This window comes from Dendropsophus ebraccatus, chromosome 3, assembly GCF_027789765.1.
Source record: "Dendropsophus ebraccatus isolate aDenEbr1 chromosome 3, aDenEbr1.pat, whole genome shotgun sequence".
Taxonomy (NCBI): Eukaryota; Metazoa; Chordata; class Amphibia; order Anura; family Hylidae; genus Dendropsophus; species Dendropsophus ebraccatus.
Genome location: NC_091456.1, coordinates 142,470,356 through 142,492,621, shown reverse-complemented (window position 1 = coordinate 142,492,621; position 22,266 = coordinate 142,470,356). Strand labels below are relative to the sequence as shown.

General features: G+C 40.8%; 1 protein-coding gene across 2 annotated transcripts in view; it reads left to right on the top strand.

The window, feature by feature from the left end:
- The window catches only part of MAP1B (microtubule associated protein 1B), a 114,743-nt gene extending 96,181 nt beyond the window's left edge, over nt 1-18,562 (top strand). For both annotated transcript variants that reach the window (XM_069962825.1, XM_069962824.1), the window contains exons 4-7: nt 1,053-1,193; nt 3,712-9,601; nt 11,500-11,738; nt 13,137-18,562. In XM_069962825.1, the coding sequence (XP_069818926.1) occupies nt 1,062-1,193; nt 3,712-9,601; nt 11,500-11,738; nt 13,137-13,292 (6,417 nt within the window). In that variant the 5' untranslated portion in view covers nt 1,053-1,061 and the 3' untranslated portion in view covers nt 13,293-18,562. The remainder of the gene's footprint in view (nt 1-1,052; nt 1,194-3,711; nt 9,602-11,499; nt 11,739-13,136) is intronic.
- Nucleotides 18,563-22,266: the final 3,704 nt, after the last annotated feature.

The window sequence follows — 22,266 nt, the reverse complement described above, 5'->3', positions numbered from 1 at the left end:
GACATTGATGATGTCCTGCTATGAATAATTTGAAGGTTTAATATTGTGTTTTTATATGGTGGTCAGACTGCTTGGATGCTCATGTATTAATAAAATGCATTAGATGGGGTTTATAATAAAAGCCATAAATGGAATATAAATAATTCCTTAGTTAAAGGGGTAGTGCGGCGGTGAAAAATTATTCACAGAATAACACACATTACAAAGTTATACAACTTTGTAATGTATGTTATGTCTGTGAATGGCCCCCTTCCCCGTGTCCCACCACCCCCACCCGTGTACCCGGAAGTGTAGTGCATTATACATACCTGATCCTTGTCGACACGCGTCCGCAGCCACTGAGCCGCGATTGGCCGAGCACAGTTATGCTCAGCCAATCGCGGCTGAGCAGCTGATGACGCGGCAGAGGGCGGCCGGCACTAGGGAAGATCGGAGGTGTTCGGGCCAGCCGGCCGAAGATGACGTTTGGCACAAGATGGCAGACGGGCGCGACACCGATCAGGTAATGTATAATGCACTACACTTCCGGGTACACAGGTGGGGGTGGTGGGACACGGGGAAGGGGGCCGTTCACAGACATAACATACATTACAAAGTTGTATAACTTTGTAATGTGTGTTATTCTGTGAATAATTTTTTACCGCCACACTACCCCTTTAAACATGTCAGTCATAAATTGACAGTATCTAAATATTTTGATTTTTTTTTTTTTTTTTTTAAAAAGGGGGAAGCAACAAAAAAATATATTACAACCTGAGTGATTGGCATTCAAATCCCACTGCCTGGAGAAGCTGGATGCAGCTTGATGACTGCCTGGAAAACATAGCTACAGCCTTTGACTTTATTCATGTTTCCAGGCAGCCCTCGGGCTGCACCCACCTTCTTCAGGCAGGGTGATTAGAATGCTTATTGTTAGGGTTTGTGCACTTTTGGCACGTTCTGCAATGATGATGAGTTCTGCTGGGCTCCAATGTTATCTAAATTTTTTTACCAATTCAGGAAGGGTTTGGTATCTTGAACATACTGTCACTGACTTTGTCTTTAATCATTAGGTACGCTTGATGATCACAGATGCTGCAAGACACAAACTTTTAGTACTGACTGGACAATGCTTCGAAAATACAGGGGAACTTATTCTGCAGTCTGGATCCTTCTCATTCCAAAATTTCATAGAGATTTTCACAGATCAGGAGGTATGAGTCATCGAGAGATGTAGACGGCAATCTTCTGACTCTGTATGCTCTTTGCTGCACTGCATTGCAGAGTCTATCCATCTTTATTGAATGAAAAATGACATTTATTATTCATTACCATCAAATATCAGTAATAATGAGATTGCCAGGAGTAATTTCTCCTTCCCACTATCCATCAAGAGAATGAACCATGTACAATCACAGGTTATAATGAAGAGATTAAAAATGCAATTTACTGTCAGTTATCATTTTATATATATATATATATATAGATAGATAGATAGATAGATATATTTATATATGCCTATATTTATATATTTACTGTGCGGGGTTCCCCCTCTTTTCATTAACCAGCCAAATAAAAAAAAAATTAACAGTAGCATAGTAACATCTGGATTGGAAGGGCTGTGTATTTTGGCCCTCTGTAAAGGCATATATATTTCCCAGTGATAGGCTGTCACATCATTTTGTAATAGATTTGTTGGGTTCATGGTGTTTTTTAAAAATGCTGTAGGTATATTGTGGGTGATTACTATGTATAAGCCTATGGACTGATGAGCCGTCCACAGGATAGATCATTAGTCTCTGATCGGTAGGTTAGGCCATAGACTGTATCCCCTAGGGCTGCATCCAACTTCATCAGCCACCGGTAACCAAATGCAGAGTGATCACAATCGAGCATGCTCATCTCTAGTCGCTGCCTCTACACAGGGACAACTGCTTCCAGACCCATTTACTGTGTAGTGTAGATGGGGCAGAACAGCTGATGTGTGAGCGTCCTACCCATCAGAAACTGTGGACAGCACATTAGTCTTTTTTTGCCAGGAAAAAACTATCAGCACACAGGGCACTGAGGATGAAGGTAAGTCTGTTACCTTGATCCTCTGCATTGTTTCTATGCAGTTTATTGTTTAATACTAAGTCTAGTAAGGTCGTTTGGAGCAACGGGCGGCGGGGCTATTGCCCCCAAAACATCGATCCTGTCTGCTCAACTGATAGGTATTAGAAGGGTGGGCCGGGCAAAACAGTGCTCTGGGCAATAGCTCAGCCCCCAATGCTCCTAATGGCCTTACTAGACGTGGTATTAAACTACTGATGGGCTGTCCACAGGATACTCACACATCAGCTGATCAGCTCCAACCGCACTACACAGTGAATAGGGCTGGACGCAGTTTGTTCCTGTGTAGAGGTAGCGACTAGAGAGGAACGCAGCTCGAAGCACACTTAAAAGAGATTGCTCAGCATTTCAATACTAGTAGCTGAAGAAGTTGGATGCAACCCTAGGGAGTTCTGAAAAACATGGCCTACTGTACCAAGCAGAGAGTGATGAACTATCTGTACACAGCTCATCAGTCCCCCCTTTAAAACTATTTTTTTAATGCAGCATGCATGTGCTACTAACATATGGAAAATGCTTCGCCATAGACTTATAAATAGTAAATTAACTCCCACAATATACCATACCTAAAGCATGCTGCATTTTGAAAAAACACCATGGACCCAACAAATCTATGTCAAAATGTACAGCATATCGTACAGCATTCAACTTCTTCAGCCACCGGCTCATGACTCTCAGCCCCATTGATTCTCTATGGAGCCTCCGGAGAGGGCCAAGCACAGCACTCGACTCTTTCTGGCGGCTCAATAAAGAATGAATAGAGCTGCAGGTTGCGCTAACCCACAGCTCCATTTATAACAAAGGCGCCAGTCTAGAGATTCAAAACAAAAGAGCCAGGGCGCCGATCTAGAGACTGAATGTGAAAACCCCTTTAGGGTAAATTCACACGGGCGGATCTGCTGTGAGTTTAACGATTGGGATAAATCCGCAGATTAAAACACTGCGAGAATGTTTGTCATGTAAGTCAATGGCAAACTCAACTTCCAGCGCGTTTGTAACGTTTGGTTTGGTCATTGCGGATTAGATGCGATTTTCTGCGGGAAGCTCGCAGCGGATCCGCCCGTGTGAATTTACCCTTAAACATGTTTAGCATAAACCAGACAGCAAGTGGGCCTCTATGCTCTTCAATGCTGAATTTTATTTCCAGTCCGGCCCTGATGTTAGCTATAGATTACAGTTTGCAGTTTTCAGATTGCAGTTTGCAGCTGCCACTGATGGCACAGACACAGACATGATGGAAGTTGTAGTTTTGCTATAGCTGGAGGGCCGAGGGTTCCCCATCCCTGTTTAAAAGGAAAAGAATCATCATAAACTGTTGCGAGAATAATTTGTTGCAAGAATAATATTTCAATTTTTATAACGAAGTTTCTATTCATTTACCATATTGTAATTATAGTTATAATAAATCCATATGGCATGATGGAAAAATGGTGCAGATAAAACATTGATGAGCAGCCCTTAGCATCCAGCCTGATTGTGTTATTTCCCAGTGCAGCAGGAAATCTTGTTGCTCTAGGCAATTCCTCCTCTTTTATCTGCATACATTTTGGTATCATCTGTCCCACATATACTGTATCATTTCTTTTTACTTATATAATTGTTTCCTTTCTTTATATTTAGATCGGTGAACTTTTGAGCAATACACACCCTGCAAACAAAGCAAGCCTTACACTCTTTTGTCCTGAAGAAGGGCATTGGAAGAATTCTAATCTAGACAGACACAACCTTCAAGACTTCATCAATATCAAACTCAACTCATCTTCAGTGTTGCCTGAAATGGAAGGACTTTCTGAATTTACGGAATATTTGTCAGAATCTGTAGAAATACCATCACCTTTTGACATTTTAGAGCCACCCACATCTGGCGGCTTTCTGAAACTTTCAAAGCCATGTTGCTATATTTTCCCAGGCGGCAGGGGTGACTCTGCATTGTTTGCAGTGAATGGCTTTAACATGCTTATTAATGGTGGATCTGAGAGAAAATCTTGTTTCTGGAAACTCATTAGACATTTAGATAGAGTGGATTCAATATTGCTTACCCACATTGGAGATGACAATCTTCCCGGTCTCAATAGTATGCTTCAAAGGAAAATATCTGAGCTCGAAGAGGAGCAGTCTCAAGGATCAACAACCAATAGTGATTGGATGAAAAACCTTATCTCTCCAGACCTTGGAGTTGTATTCCTCAATGTGCCAGACAATATGAAAAACCCAGAACCTAATTTTAAAGTCAGGAGAAGCATAGAAGAAGCTAATTTTACACTACAGTACTTAAGTAAATTATCCATGAAGCCAGAGCCTTTATTCAGAAATGTAGGAAACACCATTGAACCCATTATCTTGTTTCAAAAGATGGGTGTTGGAAAACTTGAGATGTACGTTTTGAATCCAGTAAAGGGAAGCAAAGAAACTCAGTATTTTATGCAGCAGTGGTCAGGCAGCAGCAAAGAAAAAGCCGGCTTGGTCCTACCTAATGGTCAAGAAGTTGATGTCCCTGTCAATTACTTAACTTCAATTTCCTCTCTTATTGTATGGCATCCATCAAATCCTTCTGAGAAAATAGTGAGAGTCTTGTTTCCAGGAAATACAACACAATACCAAATACTCGAAGGCCTTGAAAAGCTCAAACATCTGGACTTTTTGAAGCAACCTGTCATAACACAGAAAGATCTAAGTGACAACATTGCAAGCCCTGCAGTAAAACAGGCAAAGATGAAGCAAAGAGCGGAAAGCAAAGAGAGTCTTAAGTCCACAAAAACTACCCCCAGCAAACCAGTGAAAAAAGAATCAAAAGAAGAGCATTCTGAAGCTGCAAAAGGAGGCCAACCTGAACAAGCCGAAAAGGTAGACAAGGAAAAAACATCTGTTAAAAAGGTTGTAAGAAATGAGGCCAAATCCTCAACAGAAAAGGCAGAAAAAGCCATTCCAAGCAAAGATGAGCCAATAATTAAACCAGAAAATGCTGAAAAACAAAAAGCTGATGTAAAACCTAAAGTCATAAAGGAAAAAACTGTGAAAAAGGAGGTAAAAGCAAAAGCTGATGAAGTAAAGAAAGAAGCCCCGAAGAAAGAAGAAAAAACTCCAGTTAAAAAGGAAGACAAACCTAAGAAAGAAGTTAAGAAAGAGGTTAAGGAAGACAAACTTAAGAAGGAGGTTAGGAAAGAAGTTAAGGAAGAAAAACCTAAGAAAGATATTAAGGAAGACAAGCTGAAAAAGGAAGTAAAAGAAGATAAAGTGAAAAAAGAAGTAAAGAAGGAACTAAAGAAGGAAGAGAAAAAGGAGGTCAAGAAGGATGTAAAAAAAGAAACACCTCAAAAAGATGTGAAAAAAGAAGTAAAGAAAGATGATAAAGAGAAGAAAGAGGAGAAGGATGCCAAAAAAGAAACTAAGAAACCCTCTAAAGAAATAAAGAAAGTGTCAGCAACTCCTGATGCCAAAAAGCCTGCTGCTAAAGGAAAAGTGCAAAAGAAAGAGGAACCTGCTAAGAAGGAAGCAGCACCTGCCAACAAGACAAAGGACAAGACAAAAGTAATAAAGAGGGTGGCTGACAAGAAGCCACTGGCAGCCGCAGGAGTTGTTGCAGCCACCGCTGCTGTAGCTGCAGCGGCGGCAGCATCTGTTCCAGCCTATGCCGAAGCTGCTGCAAATATAGTAGATCTAGTTTCACAGAGATCCCTTATGTCTTCTCCAGAAGATTTAACAAAAGACTTTGAAGACCTCCGAGATGAAGAAGGCAAATTCATTGAAGAAGTAAAGCCTTATCTACAATCACTGTCTCCTAAGGATGAAGCAGTCATCGTGCAGACTGATTCATATGGAATCAAGAAAGATAATGCAAGCAGTGAAGAACCTGCAGATTCACCAGATGAAGGAATAACCACTACAGAAGCGGAAGGCGAATGTGAACGGACTCCAGAGGAATTAGAAATAATTGATAAACACAGAGCAGATGAAAATGACAAATATGAGGATGAAGGTACAGGGCTGGAGGAATCATCGGAAGCTGGTGACTATGAAGAAAAGGCAGAGACCGAGGAGGTGGAAGAACAAGTAGAAGATATTGAGGAGAGAACCTCACTGGATGAACACCCAGCAACTGAGTTGGCTGAAACTGATGAAACTGAGGAAGAAGCCGACACAGATGCATTCCAGCATCTGAAAGGCAAGCATGACAGTCATGAAGACATTGCTGATTCCGAGGCAGCAGATGACCAAACAGAAGAAGAAGCAGATGAAGATAGAACCGATGATGCAAAAGATGATGACCAGGAAACCGAACGGCTGGAAGCTGAAGGCCACTATATTAATGCAACAAAGAACAAAGCTGAAGTTGTTAGTGACAATGAAGATAAATATATCATGTCTTCTACACCATCCAAGACATCTGAGCCCCAGTCACCTGTTGTAGAGCCAGGAGCTTCTATTCATGATGAGACTTTACCTGGAGGTTCTGAGAGTGAAGCGACTGTATCTGACGAAGAAAACAGAGAAGATCAGCCTGAGGAATTTACTGCCACTTCAGGCTTTACTCATTCCACGATTGAAATATCTAGTGAACCAACTCCGATGGATGACATGTCAACACCAAGAGATGTTATGAGCGATGAGACAAACAATGAGGAAAGCGAATCCCCATCCCAAGAATATGTTAACATTACAAAATATGAAGCAATTATGTGTTCCCAGGAATATGACAAAACAAAGGTTTCTCCATTACCTGATGCACTCAATGGTTTGTCTGATGTTTCCAAAACTGATGCTACTGATGGCAAGGAATACAGTGCTTCAGCTTCAACAATCTCACCACCTTCATCACTAGAAGAAGATAAATTCTCTAAATCAGCGCTACGTGAAGCTTATGGGTATGGAAAAATTGACATAAAAAGTTCTGCTAATTTAGAAATAGAGGATGATTATGAACTTGAAGAGAAGCTCAGCCCAAGTAAGAGTCCGGCACCTCCATCACCAATTTCTAAAACTCCACTAAGTGAACGAAGTGTTAATTTCGACCTGACTCCTAATGAAATTAAAACTGAATTGGATGTCTTGCCACCTCTGCATGATGAAGTACAAGAAGTGACAGAACAGTGTCCAAGTCCTGATGATAAAACTTTGGAAGTAGCATCTCCCTCTCAATCTGTTGCTGGAAGTGCTGGTCACACGCCTTACTACCAGTCACCAACAGAGGAAAAGGGTACAAGCCTTTCAACAGAGAATACAGAGAAGCCATCTGTCCCAGTTGTGTTTGAGTTTTATGATGACAAAGAAAAGAGTGAAAGCCCTAGAATTAGTCCCATGGATGAGCCAGTCCCAGATTCTGAATCTCCAATTGAAAAAGTTTTATCCCCATTACGTAGCCCTCCATTGATTGGATCAGAGGCACCCTATGAAATGTTTTTAACCTCTGATGCTAGGCCATCATCAGGACAAGCTAGTGCTGAAGGACGTTCTCCCTCTCAGGTTAGTCCTGTGTCTGATGCTATTCAAAGTAAAGCGTTCAGTGCGGAAACTGATCATTTTGAAATTAAGAGTATGGCGTCAAACATACATGATGGAGGAAAAACTGCAGGAGAATTTTCTCCCACTCAGATTAGCACTAACCCATTCATCCTGTTTAAGGAGGACACCAAGATGTCTATTTCTGAAGGCACTGCATCTGATAAGTCTGCCACTCCAGTAGATGAAAATGTTGCAGAAGACACGTACTCTCACATAGAAGGTGTTGCATCAGTTTCAACAGCTTCTGTTGCAACCAGTTCATTCCCAGAACCAACAACAGATGATGTTTCTCCTTCCCTTCACGCTGAGGTTGGCTCCCCCCACTCCACAGAAGTAGATGACTCTCTGTCAGTCTCTGTTGTTCAGACACCCACCACATTTCATGAAACAGAAATATCACCATCCAGGGAGGAATGTCCTCGTCCGATGTCTATATCTCCGCCTGATTTCTCACCTAGGACAGGAAAATCCACATCCTCCCTTCAAGAACAGAGATCGCCAGAGCAGTCAACAATGGAGTTTAGTCAGGAATCACCAGAGCAGTCTTTTGCAATGGACTTTAGTAGACAATCACCAGAACACCCAGCAGTAGCCTCTAACATGTTACATATATCAGAAAATGGACCGACTGAAGTAGAATATAGCCCATCTGACCACCAGGACTCCTATTTTGGTAACAAGATTTCAATTGACAATGGATATTACACTGCAGCCAAAAAACAAGAACAAGCAGCGGCTGACTCTCAGGTAGAGGCATCACCATCCACCTCCTCCGCACACACACCTTCACAAACAGGATCCCCTTTAAAAGACGAAGATTCTTTAAAAGATGTAATTCAGAATTCAGACATGCCACTTTACTCACCACCCATACTAGAGCAGGAATATTTTATGCAGGGAAAGCTATCTCCTGAAACAGATGCCTCTCCATTAACTCCAACACCATCTTCATTGAGACAGTCACCTGGTACAGCCGATCCTCCATCTGCAAAAAATGATCTATCAATGGATTATGGTTCAGTAGCCTCATCTCTACCAATTTCCTCTGACGAATCATATAGCTTCCAGGCAAGGGCAGGAAAAGAAGCATCAGTTTTACATAACACAAACCCTTTTGCTTATTCGGCAGGTCTAGAGGACAGTAATGACGTATGTGCAGCTTATAGCTATTCCCGTGATATGAATGATAGGTTTTCTATCTCGGAGAAGTCTCATTTTGCTGATAACCGACAAGAAGTTGACTTATGTCTGGTTTCCGCATGTGAGTATAAACACCCAAAAACAGAGCTGTCTCCTTCCTTTATTAACCCAAATCCATTAGAATGGTTTGCAAGTGAAGAGCAAACTCAGGAGCAAGATAAGCCTTTAACTCAACATGGAGGTGGTCAGCCACCTTCAGGAGGAAAACAAAAAGGGCGTCAATGTGATGAAACACCTCCAACCTCAGTTAGTGAATCAGCCCCATCCCAGACAGATTCGGATGTCCCACCAGAGACTGAAGAATGTCCTTCTATAACAGCAGATGCAAACATAGACTCTGAAGATGAATCCGAGACTATCCCTACCGATAAAACAGTAACTTACAAACATATGGATCCTCCTCCAATTCCCATGCAGGACCCAAGCCCATCTCCCAGACACCCAGACGTCTCAATGATGGATCCAGAAACGATGCCTGTTGAGCAGAGCTTAGGCAAGCCTATGAAAAAAGATATCAAAGAAAAAGGAAAAACCAAGAAAGCGGGAGGGAAAACCAAATCATCTTCCCCAGCAAGAAAAAGTGATAGCAAATCGAAGATTTCAGCTGCTTCACCAAAACCTGGACCAATCAAAGAAACTTTGGAGAAAAGTACCAAGAGTGTCGCTCCAAAAAAGAAGGATTCGGTAGAGAAGGGTCCTAAGAGTGGCTCAATTACTGACCCCAAAGCAGCAAAGGTGGAAGAGAAAGATAAAGAAACCAAGAACGCAACTAATACAAGTGCAACAAAATCAACTAAAACTGGAACCACAGGTCAGTCAGTCATTTTTTTTATTTGCGTACAATGGGCTTCATCAATATCACCAATTATCAATAATGTCTACCAGTTCTTCCAGGTTAGGTTAGGAAATGAAAGTTGAGCTCTGGTATTAAAGGGAATCTGTCAGCTGCAATTCCTGTCCCAAACTGCTGACACTGTTAGATATTTGCTGGAGTAAGGAGACACCTTACTTTTCATATATCCAGCTGTGCTTCCAGAAAATAGAAAAATGCTTTTATGCTCTGGTGCATAGAGGCAACACCTCCTCGCTCCCCTTCCAATCCCTGCCCCTGCTTGATTGTTCCTCTTATTCCAGTGATGTGCATCTGCATTGTGCACAGGTGCTAGGGCTGTCCATCAAGCAGGGATAGGAGGGGAGGGAGCAAGGAGGTTTTACAGCCTGCAGCATTTCAGGGGCTTGGGAACGCCTTTTTAACTCACATACATTACAAAAATAAAAATGCTTTTATTCTCTGGTGCAAATAAGCACAGCTAGATATATGAAAGGTATCCCGTTTCTCCTTGACCTGGCAGCTAACTGACAGTGTCAGCAGTTCAGAACCTGAATTGCATCTGCCAGATTTAAAGAAAAACTTGGTTGTCTTTTCCAAAAAGAATACTGCTCCACAGACTGTATATTTATTGCAACTAGCCATGAGCGAACCTCAGACATGCTTGAGTTCATCCGAACCCAAGTGTGCAGCATTTAATTACAGGTGGCTGCAGAAGTTTAATGCAGCCCTATGGAATCCTGAAAAAAAACATGGATACATAGATACAGTCAATAGCTGTATCTCTGTTTTCCAGGCAGCCTTAGAGCTGCATCCAACTTTCGCAACCACTGGTAATCAAATACCTGATGAAGTTCCATATGGAGTGAAACTAGTTGTTGGGTGATGTTCAAGCTTTTTAATAATCCTCTACCACAAATCCTAGGCTGAAAATAATATATGATTAGGTAGTCTGCGGCTAATAAGAGAGACAGCGAGCATAGTCACTGGGTTTATTGGGTTCCCCAGGCTCTAGGTACAATAGGTCCTAGTTGGGGATATGTTAGGTAGTCTGCAGCTACCAAGACATACAGTGAGCACAGTCTCTAGGTTTACCGGCTGGTGAATCACCCTAATAGGGTTTCTACTGTACAGATACTATCCACGTGAAAGACTTTGGTAGCAGAGGTTTTTCAAAAACATTTTAAATATTATTTACTAAAAGTTATGTATTAACAGTTTCAGTGTGGGTAAAATCCAGGCTTTGGTGGGCTATTTGGTCATTTGTGCCTGTTAGCTGTTCTGATCAAATAATCTGGTATCCCCCCCCTTCCCCCCCCTTTTTTTTTTTGTTTGACACCTTTTTGTGCTATTTTGAGCTGCAATACTGGACACAACTCATGGACAAGTACAGAGTTGTTCCTAAACGAAAACAGCATATTGTTCTAATCCCATATACCCCATTTCATTATAGGAGATTTAATAACAATAAATCATTGCTTGAAATATTTATAGTGCTATTCGGCAGGTACTTGGCGAAATGACTTTTCGATTCACATGTGAGAGTATGTAAAAGGACAATTGGAATTTATAAAAATTATTTTTGATATAAATTACAGATATTGCAACCAAGCTTTTAGGCATCTATCAGGTATAGCACTATATGTCATCCAAGAAATAAGTGCATTAAATTATAATAGTCTAGCCATAGAATTAGAAAGTAGAATTAATGAAAAGCAACAGCAATTCAATTCTTTTTATACAATGTTTTTTTTTTTACATTATAGAAGATTATTAAATGTATTGGAAAAGCAGTTTGAATCACATGCTGTTTTACTCCTTAACATATAGTCAAATGAAAAGATGCTGTATACTTAATTTTACCTGTATTGTGTTTTCAGGAGGTGGAGCCACTAAGACAACAAAGTCAGCAGCAGTGCCTCCGGGACCCCCGGTGTACCTGGACCTGGTCTATATCCCCAATCACAGCAGCAACAAAAATGTTGATGTGGAATTTTTCAAACGAGTGCGATCCTCATATTATGTAGTGAGTGGAAATGATTCCGCAGCTGGAGAACCTAGCCGGGCCGTCCTGGACGCTCTTCTGGAAGGGAAGGCTCAGTGGGGAAGCAACATGCAGGTATGATATTATTAGATCATCTGGCTATGCTCCACATCACATTCTTACTTGTTTTTGCAAGTTCAGAAACTGCTGCAATAAAAGTGTGATATTACCACCACAATGTGTGAACACAGCCCGAGACAGTTCTGTTATATGCACCTAATTGACTGGATATCGTTCAGCTCCTGACGGGACATGTGATTATGCTAGAAATTACTGCTCAGAAGGAGGAATTGAGGTTTATTGGCAGCTTTAGGGAACACATACAGTCAAACACTGGTAGATGTATAATGTATAACCTGGCATGGTGATATTATTATATATTTATTTTTCTGAGGGGTAAATAATAATAATATTTTTTAATTATATAGCGGCAACAAATTCCGCAGAATTTTACAATTCTGAAATCAGTATTACTAACAGGGTATTAGGCAGTATTCCACCTACATTCTACATATATATTTCTACAGTAAATGCCTGACATAGGTGACCAACCTCCAATCCACCAATAATAGTCTATAGTAGAAGAAGAGTTCAGTTGGTGGGATCAAAATAGTAGAATTTTTTATTTTGATGGAATTTGCTACCCTAGTAATGGTATTTCTTCTGTTCTCCACATGTTTTTGATGATCCTTGGGCCAAAACCCACCTATCTAATAGCAAATTGGATAGGTCTAAGCATTAACTGGTCACCCTCTCTTTAATGGGCCCATAGCAATCCCACAGGCTACCTTTATGCCACATACAATGGGGAGGCGATGGTGTACATGTCAGGAATAAGCAGGTAGAGGTGCTATTGAGGGGTGGTCGCCAAGATCAATAAGTAATGAAGAACCAAAGTACTAGAAAATTTTATTGGAAGCATTGTAAATGTGCAGATTGGTTTTTATCCAATGTCATTACATATTTTGGCATTTTGGCCTTTCCACGCCTTACTGTACACTTACTGTCCAAAAAAGAGGTATGGTGGAAAATCAATGTGAGCGCTTACCAGGCAGGGAAAACTTTTCATAATAATCATCATTTAGAGAACACTTTTATTCTTTAATACATCTCTACATATGACCTTGGGGGTGAAGTGGGAAAGTCCTTATAAGCCCCTTTAAATGACAGATATCTCAGGTTCTGTAATACCAATTTAAACATTAAGGGCCCATTCACACTACAGAATCAGTGCCGAAATTCCGTGCAAAACCCCCACAAGCAGACTCAGCGCCGAATCCTGCCTGCTATCTGTTTAAATGGGAAGGCTCGCGCCCCTCCACTCTCCGTGCCTCTCCGCTTTAAGAATTGTCATGTCAATTCTTTGAGTGGAGAGGTGCGGAGAGCAGAGGCGCCTGTAGTGTGAACAGGCCCTTAATCATTTTACACTGTGCTTTACAGTATTAACATTTGACACATTTCTTGTGATTGCAGGTCACACTTATTCCAACCCACGATTCTGAAGTGATGCGAGAATGGTACCAGGAGACACATGAAAAACAGCAGGACCTCAACATTATGGTACTAGCGAGTAGCAGCACAGTTGTTATGCAAGATGAATCCTTCCCAGCATGCAAAATTGAACTGTGAGGAGATCACTGCCCGCTCCGTCACCCTACACAGTGATTACCAGAAATGTCACCTACAGAACTAACTTCAGAACTGTATATTGCCCACTGCTATTCTGTGTCATAGCGGCACAGATATTAGCAATATATTATCTCCATGGCAAACTATAAAGTTCACGTCACTGCAAGCTCTGCTGTCCAGGTTTATTATACAGGTTTATAGGACATGCTCTTGTACACATTTATTCACCTTAGTCCAGGATGGGAACTTTCTTAAAGACTGAAAGACAATGAGAGACCAGGAGAAGAAGGACCTGTGTGACGGCTCACGATTGTGGCATCTCTCTGTCAGTAGTAACAGGCTAATTTTTACATCACTTTTTGTTATACAATATTCATTTGCAGGTGCACAACATGGGATCTGCAAACTGGAGCCAAGTGGACAGTCGGTTACTATCAGTATTTGTTGTTCTACAGTAACAGGGTCTGAATTTTGTTCCCTCCTTCCTTATCCTGAAATTGGTAAAAATAGTTTGAAAAAAATCATGGCCTAATATAGATTGTGTTTTATATTTAATAGTACACCTGCTATAGTCATGCCATGATTAACATAACCTGTACAGGGTAAAAAAAACAAATAAGCATTGTGTCTGAGGCATACTCCCGCTAAATTCATCTTACCAAATCTTACAATTTCGCACATTGTTAATCACAGTCGGTACACAGAAGCAAAATACCAAAGCACTCGGGAGTACATTTGGTAGATAATTTGCCTTAGGAAGTGACTTGAATGTACAAAGATACTTAATGCACTTATTTTTTAACTTCAGTCAGCAAGTGTACAAAAGTATGCAAGGTCGTAAATTCAGAAGTGTGTGCATGCTTGTAGGACGGCAAGAGCTGAACTGACGGAACACACCCGGATGACAACTATTCTACCGCATTAATAAACAACGAGTGTCTGATGATTGCTTTGCCAGGCAGGTTGAAGACTGAGTGTTCTTTTTTTTTTTTTCGATCCTTGTTAACTCGACCTCCTCCTCTGTTACTTGTTTGTTGTTTTTACAGAAGTTTTCTGAAAGATGTACAGACCCTTTTTTATTGTATGTAAAAAAAAAAACCCTATCTTCATTTTAGCTTTTGGTTTCGCAGGCTGTGTGATGATCAGTGTTCCTTTTTAGGGGAGTAAGGAAAGGAAAATTTATTTGTTTAAGAGCGATTCCTAATAATTTCTTATAATTATAACTAGTAAAAAAAATTATTCCCAGTATTGAATATCAGTTGATGGCAAAGTAATTGCATAGAATTATTCCAAGTATCATTGACGCTGAATTATTTTTATCTACAAAATTAAGACAACAAAAGATCTCTTTTTTTAAAAAAAACTAATAAATAAAATTATTTTCAGATACAGTTCCACTTTTAACCATATGTGCCATAGATTGCAGTTCTCTTAAATATGGCTAAACTGCGTAACCAGGCAGAGCCCATGGTGAAGGCTAGGGCTACACAGCCATTTTGGCCACAACAGGGGTTGCACAAAGATCGCTGTGTTGCACCGCGTGGCTCGTGCTCCGTCAGAGCTGGGGTTAGTAAATGGGGCCATGTTGTGACCCAAAAGTGGCAATAACCTCGACCTGACAGTTGCAAGAAATCCCTCTAGGATGGATTTCTTGCTACGGTTTGGTCACAGTCACTGCCACGTTTGGGTCACAGTTTAAACCCATTTACTTGATCCATGCAGTGCAACACAGCGATTCTTGGAAACTCAACCTTTGTCATGGCCAGAATTGTTTTGTAGCCCTAGCTGTAAAGTGTTGCTGTCCCTGGAAAAACAAGCAGACCCTTTGTATAACTGTACCTGTCATGTTATCACAGTGGAGGCAGACATCTTGTCCGCTAAGGAAGACACGAGAATACGTCTCATGCTTAGCTTAGTTTCTAGAGTCTGTGTTGTTGCAAAATTAGAACTCTCCTCTATAGGCTGTCAGGTTATGGGGGATGTAGTTTTGCAACAGCTTGATGGTTACAGCTTGTAACCACTGATGTGTATATGCTTCTTGTCCATGTAGATTGACACACAAAGCGCTATATGGTTGATTCTACAGTGCATGGATGATGGGTGCATCCCTTATGTATATGCCAAGCTCGATGACGGAAGCTTTATGAGTAAAGGGATCAGATTATAAATTTTTTATTAGATAACGCAATGCTTTAATTCATTTTAATGCACTGTTCTACCCTCGGCTTGTGAGATTTGTGATGCCACTGAATTGATGTGTATGTTTGTCTTATAATTTTTCATCTATTTATTTTATGATGTGACACTATTTTATTTGCACTGTTGATGTACGGTACTGTTTTTGGACATGTTCAGTCCAGTTAATGCTGTGAATTAGGATTTTTTTTTATAAGCAATGATATTTATTGCTTTGCTATTTATGTATGATCATATTTTGCTCTGTTTTTTAACAGATTCTGGTCATTAGGAATGAACTTTTTTTTATATAGTGGACAGTATGTTTCATTAGGGATAAATGCACTGGAATGTAACATAGGTAACGCTGCCCTGTACATTTCCGTGTGTTTACACTGCCCATGTGTTTCTATGTTAGACAGGGTTCTAGAGGGGTAAACACAAAAGTCATTGTAAATATCCGCTTTCCTGTCCCACAACGTCCATATCGATTTTCGCCTACCCATTTCATCGACTTGTATGTAAGGCTCATTCAAGCAAGGACCTGCAACTTGCATGTGAGGGTCTTCTGGTGGAACGGAGATTGACCTCACCAAGGCTCATACTATGGGTTCATGATTTCTTCCACCAGGATGCCATATTAAGCAAGCTGCATCTCTATTGGCACAGTCACTTATCAGTATGAACCATCAGATCTTAAAGGGGTTGTATGAGATTAGAAAATGATGGCTCTTTCTTTTGAGTAACAGAGCCACTATTGTTGAAGGGTTGTATATATTGTAGCTCAGACCTATTTACTTAAAGGGAAACCATTCATGCTGCCTGGAGGCTTCTGCCTGTATCACCAGCCATGATTGATAGACCCTGTTTGAATACATGCACAGATCTACCAAGGCCGGTTGAACAGGGAAAATCAAATAGGTACTAACCTGATGACTTGTGGGTCAGCCACCATAAAAGTGATGGGAGGCCCCATTGACAAGAATGGGGCTGTTTTTAGAAGAAAGCATCTATATATTGTAATTACATACAAACCCTTTAAGAGTTTCTTTACCCAAGTACTACATACATGACATAGTGAGATGGTCTAAGGTGTTTCCATGTTTCAGAAAGTTAAAAGTTGCATTAAATAATCCAACCTTTTATGTCCCAAGATGCTTTGCCAAGTCTTCTCTAAGAAGGACGGGTAACTGCAAACCCTGTTAAAACATTTGTTTTCAGTCCGAATTCTAAGCCTGCCAAATCAAACAAGAGCGGAGCCACAATAAAATTTTCAGGGAAGCTATTCAAGCACTATATCATTACACACTATGGAAACTCGTGACATGTGACCACCTCTCTACTCAGTGTATACTGAATTCTTATTTCCTGAGCATGCTGATTTAAAGGGGCAATGTATTCACTTTATAAAATGATTCACAGGAAGGATTTGTCTTCTGCCTTTCCTGGTCGATTATGTTATGTAGACTTTTATTGTGCCACATAAAATATCCTTAGCATCCTTAAATCTGGTGTCAGTGTAAATATTCTCTGTACTAACTACAAACCGCTATTAGAATTATGAACAGAAATAGACTTTTCTTTCTGATGCCACCAAATGTATTTTATGTTTTGTAGGAAAACCGAGTGATTGCAGGACAATAACGTATACTATGTATAGATCACATTCCAGATGATAAGAGTAGAATTTATTCTTTGTAATTGTATTATGAAGGGGTTACAGAATAGTGAATGTAAATGGTGCAGATTTTACTCAGAGGTAAATAGATGATTATGGTGGGAGCCATTCCGGGTTCTCATCTAAAGGATGGAATTCGCCACCGATTATTGAGATGATGAAAGACAGGACAGAATATTGAATAAACCAGAGAATGGGAATATGGCTTTCTCCTTGGGGGATGTATCTACAAAATATGGTTATAGACCACGATGTATGTGTCAATATGCTGTGGAGCAGAACAACGAAATCGGGAGAATATGATTACTGGTCTTGCCGGATTACAACCCCGGACTATGAATAGATTAGCAGGAGGACCCAGAAATATTCCTGGCTTTCAGGGACACATCTGCAGTGAGATTGTAGCCATTGTGCCATAAGGTTGGTTTCACAGCCATATTACGACCACACCACACAGACTTCCTACTGGTCAGCTGTACCATACCTAGACCACCATATATTTTAATGCTGATCTATGCTCGGTCCAGATGACTGGGTGATGTAGTCGTAATATGGACACTAAAATATGCTGCATAAAAACGACCCCAGGGACAATCTTCTATGTAGGTCTGATTTTGAGCTGCCCACATCAGCACATACAGCTTAAGGTCTAGAGTGCGTCTCGCTGTGCGCTTGACAGGTTCAGTGCCGGTAAACAACTAGAATTTCTGGATATAAGATATATCATTTTACTTTACAATAAACATACCATTTAGTTGGTTCTAGGCCAGTGACACTACCCTTTACTATCAATAACCATCAGATGAAGCTATACTATACACTAAGATGAATAGGACTATTTGTACACCCGTTAAGGACTTACATTATACAATTTTTTTTTCCTATAGCAATTGAACAAAATCCTAAGAACAAACTTATATACGGTATACACTTTAATTTCTCAGTAAAATATAAAATGTCTGACAGGCTTTGTTCATAGTTTTGGAGAAGTCCCGAACAAGTGACTATAAAGGATTTACACAAGCTTCTCTGCACTACTATAGCTTCAGGCTTCGGATGCTAAGGAGCCGCAAGTAACATTCCCTCAAGACTGGGCTGTAATAAGGAGGAATAATTGGCAGCAATGAACTATGCTAACGCTAACACATATGCATGCCGCGGTCTAACTTCCAACTCTTGAACAGGATCAGTCTTGTGGCTGGCTGGGAAGGTCCTCACTCCTCTCTCGTTCTGAATGGTGTTTGTGTCAGTCTGCAGCTGTGTATGGTATTGTCTTATAATCCCGCATCACCTCTATTCTACCGATTCATATCTAATGTAGAACATTAGTTTACAGTGAAGTAATATGTAGTGCTTTTATGATATTTGTGTGCAATACCCCACTTCCACTGAGAATATTTGATGTAAAGGAAACAAACTTGGTTCCACAATAAAAGAAAAAAAAATATATTAGTATTTTCTTGATGTGTTTTTTATTTTTATTTTTTTTATTTCCGAACAACAATCTGGGTTTTCATCATAAAATTGTTGTCTTGGCATCTTGTGTCCTGGACCAATATACAGCAGAAGCAGGTTTACAGTCAAAAGCCATATTGTGAAGAAAAGGAGCTCGTAGATGGTTATAACGTTGCTCTGTTTTATACAAATTAACACCTGGTGTTAGGAAGTTATACTGATTTGTAAATTACTTCTTTTTAAAAATCTCAAGTCTGTCAGTACTTATCAGCTGCTGTATGTCCTGCAGGAAGTGGTGTATTATTTTCAGTCTGACACATTGCTTTCTGCTGTTACCTCTGTCACAAAAGTGACCTCTGGGGTACTGCTGGAAGCCAAAGCCTTAAATTGTAAGCATAGTCTGTCACATTGCTTGCTTTAGGAATGGACTATGAACCTGCAGGTTTTTCTTTTAAATAAGTACCCTTAAAGGACAAGTGCCATGAAAAACTTTTTCCCAGTAATTGAAGCACATTACAAAGTTATATAACTCTGTAATATGCTTCAATCACCTATCTGCCTCCCTTCCCTGTCTTTTCCCCCCTCCACCCCCCCACCAGGAAGTGTCCTAACTCACACAGACCTGATTACTGTCGTCACCGTCACCAAGCTCTTCTCTCAGCTCCTTCTCCTGTTACACTAGCCTCCCCCCTCCCCTCCCCTGCCTTGTCAGGTGACAGGCTTGCTCAGCTCCCATTGGCTGAACAACTGCAAGCCATCACTTGTCACATCTCACTTGCTTATCTTCCCTCAGACTGACTCCGGCACATAGGCAGCTCCCCCCTCCCCTCATACCCTCTCTCCTGCTGCCCTGGACTCAGTGAAGGAGTCATGTCACTAGAGAAGATAAGCTGAGGAAGCAGAGTCACCTGACAAGGAGGGGAGGGGGAGGCTGGTGTAACAGGACCTAGCCCAGCCCTCCTGCTGATGACTCATCCTCACAAGAAGGAGCTGCCTGGTGACGGTGACGACAGTAATCAGGTCTGTGTGAGTCAGGACACTTCCTGGTGGGGGGTGGAGGGGGGAAAAGACAGGGAAGGGAGGCAGATAGGTGATTGAAGCATATTACAGAGTTATATAACTTTGTAATGTGCTTCAATTACTGGGAAAAAGTTTTTCATGGCACTTGTCCTTTAAGATTATTAAGGTGTAAAATATAAAAAAAAAAAAAAAAAAAAAACATTACTAGGGCATGCTCAAATGATTTTTTTTCATATCCTTAGCTTTCTGCCACAGATGTATCCTTGGTGTTGAGAACAGCCTAATCCTGGCCACTTGATTTGTGTGCATAAAAAGCACTGCAGGAGAATCATCCAAGTATACCATCAATAGCAAAATGGGAACTGGAGTTACAGAAACAGTTTACTAAACAAAACTGTGTTTCCCATAGTAGCTAGGTGTATAAGTCTTAGGCCACGTTCACACACTGTGTTTTTACAATAAACAACGGCCATTATTGCAAGTTGCAATAACAGCCGCTGTTTAATGATAGTGTACGATTACATTGTAGTGTATAGAACACCGGCAGCAGAGACAAACTGACATTTCCATTTTGTGTGTCCGCTATCCAGTGAACAGCGGCCTTACAAAATAATCTGTGCACATAATGTAAAGCACGGCTCCCACGGCTTTACATTGTGATCTATGGCCAACTGGAGTGCGGGCACACCCAAATGTGCCCGCAATCCAATTAAAATGAAGTAATGTTCACTCGGATGAAACTGCAGTATCTGCCGGGTGAACATCTGAGACATCGCTTATTGTTTGACACACCAAAAAAACGGCCATGTGAAACAATGGCTGATGTTCACACTGTGTGCATTACACATTTGGAGTCTTACAGAAAACGGTTATACTGCTGGTATCTTACTCCCTACAGGCTCTCGAAAATCTTCCCCAACACATCGCCAATATGTTGGAGGTGCCAAGGAGATATTGGTAACTTATTGCACATAAGTATGGTGGTGCTGCCCCTGACTAAAACCCTTTTGGACTCAAATTCATAATCTTATTCACACAATAACCCAAAGAAAGTCCCCCTGGGGCCCAGGGATGGTGCTGCTAGGATTGGAATTGGAGGATTTGCCAATTACAGATCTTACAGTAACTCTACATTCTATTAGCGGCTAGAAATAGCATAGCAAAGTGGTGGAAGAGCAGTGATGTTCCTTGTGAAACAGAAATTATAGCCATAGTTCATAGTAATTACATTAAGGAAAGGTCAATTGCAATCCCCATGGGGTCAACAGCCTCCCTAGAGCGGAAATGGGAGAAATGGAAAACTATATTTCATTAGCGCCTGCACCTACCAGCACATAGGGAATAGGGGGCGGAATTGAACTGTATTAGGATACAGAGTATCAGTATCATTAGGATTTGGTTATTTTGTGTTTGCTGACAAGATTTTTTGTTACTACTAAGCTTTGTACCATTTAGTTATTGGGGGAGTTGAATGTCCAGATGAACCGTGCCAGTATATAATGCATGTGTCATTTTGCTATTGGTAAATATTACTCTATATTTCTAGTAAGAATGATCTGCAGGGATGTTACTATGGTTCTGGTACACTGGCATGTATGTTAGTTGAACTGGTCTGTTCAATGTCCGTGCCATCCACTGCTGTAACATGGCAAGGTTTGCATTCTTTTATATATATATATATATATATATATATATATATATATATATATATATATTTATTTATTTATACAGTGGTACCTTGGTTTAAGAGTGTTTTGCAAGAAGAGCGCACAGTTTTTCAAAATTGTAACTTGGTGTAAGAGCATTGCTTTGGTTTAAGAGATCCCTGTACTGGGTGGGAGCGGGAGTGGGGGAGGGGCATAGTCTGCATAGCGGGGTCTACAGCACTGTACTCTGACCTAGGAAGTCTCCCTCACTTTCCAAATCATGGCAGATCCACTTCAGGCTGGGGCTTGCATCAGGGGACAGGACTGTGGAGAGCTGTAACCCCTTTCTCCCTGGACAGAGGGTGCTACATTTATGTGCCCACATCTGCCGTGCTCATTCCTCCCTGCAGTCTCCGTCAGCCCTTGTGTTTCCCATCCTCTCCATTCCTGCTATAATGTGCCTGCACACACACTTAGCTATACACACTGCACTCAAACTCACACTGCTGCATAGAGAAGTTTCTGTCACTGTCCTCCTGCACAGCTCTGTCATTCTCACTTCCTGATTGGTCAAGTCTGAAAACACACACCCCTTCCCCATTGCTGTCACACAGACCTCTAACATCAGTCCTGCTTCTCTATTCTAGCCTGTTGTACTATACTATTGCATTATGGGGATCTGCAGTTCCATCCTGAATCTAAAAACTGCGGATGTTTTTTCAGGTTTATGCACTTACTATACATTATACGCCACATGTTGATTGCTATAGTGTACAGTAACTTATAATATAACATTCAGCTGTTGCTCCTTGTTTATTTCATCTGTTCTACATGTTTTTCAGAATAATAAAAAAAAACACATTATTTTTGTGGTGTGGGACCAATTGTCTGCATTTCAGTGAATTCTTATGGGAAAATTTGCTTTGGTTTAAGAGTGGATTTGGATTACAAGCACGGACCCGGAACAATTATGCTCATAATCCAAGGCACCACTGTATTT